At 50.9% G+C, this 6,210-nt stretch overlaps 1 protein-coding gene across 1 annotated transcript in view; it reads left to right on the forward strand.

The window, feature by feature from the left end:
* The first annotated feature begins 4,622 nt into the window (after window positions 1-4,622).
* DOP1B (DOP1 leucine zipper like protein B) overlaps window positions 4,623-6,210 on the forward strand; it is a 79,375-nt gene continuing 77,787 nt past the window's right edge. Inside the window, exons 1-2 of the mRNA XM_024120300.3 lie at window positions 4,623-4,703; window positions 5,092-5,262. Of these exons, the coding sequence (XP_023976068.1) occupies window positions 5,126-5,262 (137 nt within the window). The 5' untranslated portion in view covers window positions 4,623-4,703; window positions 5,092-5,125. The remainder of the gene's footprint in view (window positions 4,704-5,091; window positions 5,263-6,210) is intronic.

Raw genomic sequence — 6,210 nt, forward strand, 5'->3', positions numbered from 1 at the left:
CATCGGCAGGCGGACTCTCAACCACTGCGCCACCAGGGAAGCCCAATTTCAATTTTTAATATCCATTAATTTTTAGAATAAAATGGGAATTTTTTTATTTATGTATAAAGCTGTGTTTCTTTAATAAAGAAAACTAGCCAGTGTTCTGTAAATATTGAAGAAAGGATAGCATAAGTGGCATTCCCCAGGCTCTCGGACAGTGGAACCTCTCTACTGTGGAACAGCCCAAGTGGCCAGTGTTCCGTGGAACGTACTTTGGGGATATGCTGTCCTAAGCGAAGGGGATGTGATAGCAGTGTGTGCATTGTAGTGTTTGCGTTGGGTTTTAGCTAAGCGGTGGTCTTCTGGGATCCTGGAGAGAGGAGCACTCCGGGGGCTTCCTAAATTAATCTGTTGCCGTGGGAATCTCTTCCTAGCTCAGGACCGTGCTGTCTGTCCAGAGGACACAGTGACCCACCTGCCCGACTTACTGTAACGGCAGCTGCTGAACGGTGCTCTGCCCCAAACTAGGGCCTTTGTTTGGTTGTTTTCAGAGCTGGGCAAAGATAAGCTCTGTTTGTTTGCTCAGCCTTGACAGAAGACCCGTCGGTCCCTTTAGCCACTAAACCATTCTGTGTCCTTCTCCTAAACGCTTGGGTGTTACTTGTGCTTCTTCACTTTGTTTTTTTCTCTGTATCTTTTGCTACAGATATTTTATGAGTCAAAAAGAAGGCTTAAGGAGAACAAAATTTATTTTTAATATCAAAAGGTAGTAGGCATTTTTTGTATGAAATGTTTTAATATCCACGGAAGTGGTTATTTAAAAAGCTGAAGACAGTTTGGCTTATAGTAAAAGGGAAAGAGTAGCATTCATCTGACAGTTTTTTCACGTGCCACCTGTGTGTCAGACGCTCATCTGGGCACTGGGGGGCGTCAGCCAGCAGAGCAGACTTAGTGGTGACCGTGGCCGTGTGGCCTCAGCATCAGCTGTTCTCCTGTGCTGAGTTTTTGCTCAAAGACTCTCAGGTATTTTCACAACATTTGCATCCCTTTTCCCTACCATAGCTGAGAGCTGAAACGCACAGAGGTTTCACTTCTGTGCAGGTGAAAGCCCTTTGCGGGAGTTTGCCTCCGCTGTTGTATTGACGGATGCTATCACCGGGCCTGCAAGCTTTGTGTTCGCAGTCGGCGGGAAGGTGCCCCGTCAGCTGCAGGTGCGCCCCGAGCGGAGAAGGGCCAGGCCTCGGTCAGTGTCAGTGGAAAAGCAAGCCCGCGCCCACTGATGATGCAGCTTCTCTTAGAGGACGGCCGTGAAGTCGCTGACGTCGTGTCGTGGGAGACCTGGATAAAGATAAAGAGACGAATAAATGCTGGTCGTCCACAGGAGGGCTTCCTGGAGTGGGAGCCGGTGTATGGAGGTGCTGTGGCAGAGTGATGGGAACTCGGCTCCAGACCTTCTGGAATGTGCCGTGCGGCAGGAGGCCCAGGGGAACCTTGTCCCCAGTGTTTCTAAAATCCGGTGTCACTGGGCCCATTTTTGGCTGTGCTCAGGTCGGGGGTGTCTTTATCATTACTTAGGTCTTCAATCAGTCACATTAGCCTTTTTTTTTTGTAGTAGTTTTAATTTGCATCTTTTAAATCAGGAAGGATGAGCATCTTCTCATTTTTCTAAGTATTATCTGGTTATATCCTTTGTTCTTCTCTGCATTTTCAAATCAGATAGCTTCCTTCATCTTCAGTGTACCTGTCCCTCAAGAGGCACTGACTCCCCGACTCGGATATGCTGTGTTGCTTGGATTAACATGGGCAGCATACAATGAACAATTCATTCCACATGTCCTGGTCATGCCCTCAGTTTTTGGTTATGTTTCTTTTTCTAATTAAATTAAATGGGGTAACAAATTTAAATGAGAAAGAAATAGCCACCCGCCTTGTTCATTTGAAATGAATGGTTGTGGTTCCTTGTAATTCCATTTATATGGGAAGAAGTGTATTCGTCAGAATAGGAAAGGTTATGCCATGGTAACAAACAGTCCCCAGGCTCAGTGATTTTTACAGTGTTGTTGAGTTCTGCCTCAGTGGGTCAGCGGGTGGTTTCTGCTCTCTTAATTTCTCAGGGACCCAAGCTGGGAGGGGCTCCCGTTCAACCTGTGTCTCCGTGATCTTAGAGGCCAGGAAAGAAAACCCACTGGGCTTTTAGTTGGCTTCTAAAGCCTGTACCAGAAGTGACACATCATTCCACTCATCTCACTGGCCAGAGTAAGTCATGGTGCCACGCCTACATTCAAAAGGGCAGAGAAATGGGATCCTGCTGCTGTACAGCCCAAGTGAGCCAAACACTTTTGGATCCCAGATGACCACCTTAGGAGCTGCAGCCCATCTTTTGCACCTCAGTTAGCAAAAGTCCTTAGACTGTGCTGAGCAAAAGTGAGATTGTGACTTAAAAAGCAAGAGCTCTGCCTGACAAACATAACAGGTGAGGACAGAGCTTAGTTCTCCTCCTCCGAGATCATGGAGAAAGCCCACAGCTGCAGTATCGATAAGCCAGTGAGTCACAGACATGGTTTCCTAAAAGCTGTGTCTTTAGGACTGGCCAGCTGATACTTGTTGAAACTGGGTGATGGGTACTTTGCTGTTCTACCTGCTTTTCTATATGTTTGAAAGTGTCCATAATAAAACTCACTCTTTCCTGTGCATTTCCCACAGTCGTTTCCTCTCTTCCTCGACACCTCAGTTCTTACCGGCTGTTACCGCATGTGTTTCCAGGTCACCTCCTCAATTTTTCTTTTTGACACGAGCACATTAAAAAAATTATTTTGTTGGCTTGCCCTTTGTTTTAAGCTATCGGATTCTTACAAATAATAGTTTAAGGTATTTCTTGACGACCTCTAGGTATAGCTGGTTTTTTAGTTGTAGTTTTATTGAATTTGAGAGTTCAATTAGACCACATGCTTCTGATGGAAAATACTATTTTGCTTCTTTTCCCTTTATCTCCTACATAACCTCATATGCAGGATCCCATTTCTCTGCCCATTTGAACATAGGCATGGCACCGTGACTTACTCTGGCCAGTGAGATGAATGGAATAATGTGTCACTTCTGGCACAGGCTTTAGAAGCCAACTCAAAGCCCAGTGGGTTTTCTTTCCCGGCCTCTAAGATCACAGAGACCCCTCCATGAGCTGAAACCCCTCCTAGTCTGGGTCCCTGAGAAGTTACAGAGAGCAGTATATGTTTTAGAGGTGGGATCATTTTCTTCGCTCCTAGGAAGAAAGCTGTCATGGCCCTAAGACCACATGGTCCGGGGGCAGCGGTTCTGACACACGTCCTGTGTGACGGTCTTGCGGGGTGCCTGCCTTGTAGGAGGCAGGTGCAGAGGGCCGAGAACAGCAGAGGAAGAAGATCTTGGGTGCGGGCCCAGGTAGCTCACCACCGAGCTCAGCCCTGAAGCACATGGTCATTAGCACAGCACGCAAGTCGGTGACGTGTGCACTTGGAACCGGGCGGAGCACAAATAAACGTGTTCCCCGCCTAGAGTTGGGGACCATTCTGCCTCGTCGAGTTGGCTGCACAGCTGAGTCTCCCACGAGGCAAATGTGCAGGCAGAGCCCGCACGAGGCAGGCAGGAGCCACAGGTGGACCTGTGCTATTAGGAAGCTTGAAGCTGGAGCATTAATTCTTGGAGCAGGTGAATCGGGCAGGAGTCGCGCCGTGGAGGCCTTTGAGCAGCTTTTTAAGAAGCGTGGGCTTTGCCCTGTCAGCTTTCAGTAAATATTTGTGTGAGTTGTATGGATTGCTTTACTGTAATGACGGACACTTGGTGTAGAAGACTGAGTCATGAGGACCCACCCAGTGCTCTGCGTGTGGTCACTCGATGCCATGAAAAACGGCGTTGACCTACTCCCGACGGGGAGGTGTCCTGTTAGCAAGAAATCCGCCGACCGCGTTTCTGAGATGCGGCCGATGCTCAGGGGTGCTTTCGCGCAGGCCAGGCCCGTGTCCTGCTGGAGGAGGCCCAGCTCGGGGGCCTGTCATTCCATGCCAACAGGGATCTGACTTCCTCCTGGGGAAGCGAATGGTGAGGACGCAGGAGTCGTGGCCTACGGGTGTGTCCCACACTCTCAGGGCCACCTGGCTGTGCAGCCAGGCTGGGAGAATGCTGGGGAAATCCAGGGCTTCCGTGGCACACAAACGAGGGTTTTCTTGGGGACGGGAGGTCTGTGTTCTGCTTAGTCTCATGTGTAGACTAGAGGCTTCCCCGGACAGAAGCACACGGCTCCATCAGAAACTGGCCTGACAGGGACAGAGTCCCTGTGAAGGGATGCGGGGTTTTCCTTCACTGCCGGGGGCTTCCCAGCCCCGTGTCCCTGATGCCGGCTCGTGGCCCCCCTCCCCAAGCCCTCTCGCGCAGTCCCTCTGTCCTCCTGTCCCGTCACGTCCCACCTCTTACGGCCACACCGGGTCTTCCTGGCCTCGGCAGGTGTCCTCTCCACAGTCAGCGTCACTGCTTTCTTCCTTACGTGCTTTTCCTCTTGTTTTCCAGGCTCTCCAGAGTAACCTGAGGTATCCCTTGCTGCCAAGACGGCTCATTATCAGCAAGAGATTAGCTCAGTGCCTGCATCCTGCTTTGCCCAGCGGTGTGCACTTAAAAGCCCTGGAAACCTATGAAATTATCTTTAAAATTGTGGGGACCAAATGGCTGGCCAAGGATTTGTTCCTATACAGGTATGATAGCATCCCCACCGTTTTACTTTTTTACTACCCAAGTAATCCATATTTCAGTTCACGAGATGAGAAAATGATAAACAAAAAAATACAGAGGGGTGTGTCAGTTCACCATAAAGCCATCACAGAGGTAACCAGGGCTCACCTTCTGGAGTATGTCCTCCCTGACTTTTCTCTAAGTCGGAGTGTAACGTGCATACTGCTTATCACCTGCTCTGGGCCAGCAGTTCATCGTGACCGTCTCCTGACAAGCGAGCATCTCCATCACCGGTGTAGATGGCTGGCTGGCTGGCTGGCTGCCTTTGAAAACCCCCTTGGGCTGGCCAGTCACTTGGAGCTTCTGAGCAGGTGTCTCATTTTCCCTCCTCTCCCTTTTTCTGTCCCAAAGCTGTGGGTTGTTCCCTCTTCTGGCACATGCAGCCATGTCGGTGAAGCCCGTGCTGCTTGGCCTGTACGAGAAGTACTTTCTCCCGCTGCAGAAGCTGCTCCTGCCGAGCCTCCAGGCCTTCATCATCGGCCTGCTGCCCGGCCTGGAGGAGGGCTCGGAGATCTACGACAGGTGGGTCTCATCCAGAGCTGGCGGCTGTGCCCATCCACGTGGGCCGCCCATGCGGTTTGTATTTTATTTCACTGCTGTATAAGAAACAGGGACAGTGGGAACTCCCTGGTGGCGCGCTGGTTAAGAATCTGCCTGCCAATGCGGGGGACACGGGTTCGAACCCTGGTCTGGGAAGATCCCACATGCCGCGGAGCAGCTAAGCCCGTGCGCCACGACTACTGAGCCCGCGAGCCACAACTACTGAGCCCGCGTGCCACAACTACTGAAGCCCGCGCGCCTAGAGCCGTGCTCCGCAACAAGAGAAGCCACCGCAACGAGAAGCCCGTGCCCCACAATGAAGAGTAGCCCCCGCTCACCACAACTGGAGAAAAGCCTGCACGCAGCAACGAAGACCCAACGCAGCCAAAAATAAATAAATAAAAATTTTTTTTTAAAAAGAAACGGGGACAGAAGTGCAGAGACCCATGAAGCAGGGCGGGTTGATGTTTACATTTCTGTGCTGGTCTCTGCCTGACGAAATACCGTGTGTGCCTGGGAATTAGCTCACTTCCAGGTGAGGGTCAGAAGGTAAGAAAGTTTCCTGGAGTCGCAGTCGGTGGGCAGCAGAGATGGGGTTCTACTCCGCATATGTCGCATTCTGAAGTCCTCCTCCCTCCTGTTATACGAGGCTGCTTCCAAATGAAAAAGCAAGGCCACGTTTCATTGATGGATAAGCTCAGAAAGGGGTGAGGCTAAGCAGAATAGCTTTTGACAAGTTTCAGAAGCACCTTGGAGAAATTTGTCAAACTCATACGCATAAAAGTTCATGCAGGGGCTTCCCTGGTGGCGCAGTGGTTGAGAGTCCGCCTGCCGATGCAGGAGACGCGGGTTCGTGCCCCGGTCCGGGAGGATCCCACATGCCGCGGAGCGGCTGGGCCCGTGAGCCATGGCCGCTGAGCCTGCGCGTCC

This window comes from Physeter macrocephalus, chromosome 8 (genome assembly GCF_002837175.3).
Source record: "Physeter macrocephalus isolate SW-GA chromosome 8, ASM283717v5, whole genome shotgun sequence".
NCBI classification, from domain to species: Eukaryota; Metazoa; Chordata; class Mammalia; order Artiodactyla; family Physeteridae; genus Physeter; species Physeter macrocephalus.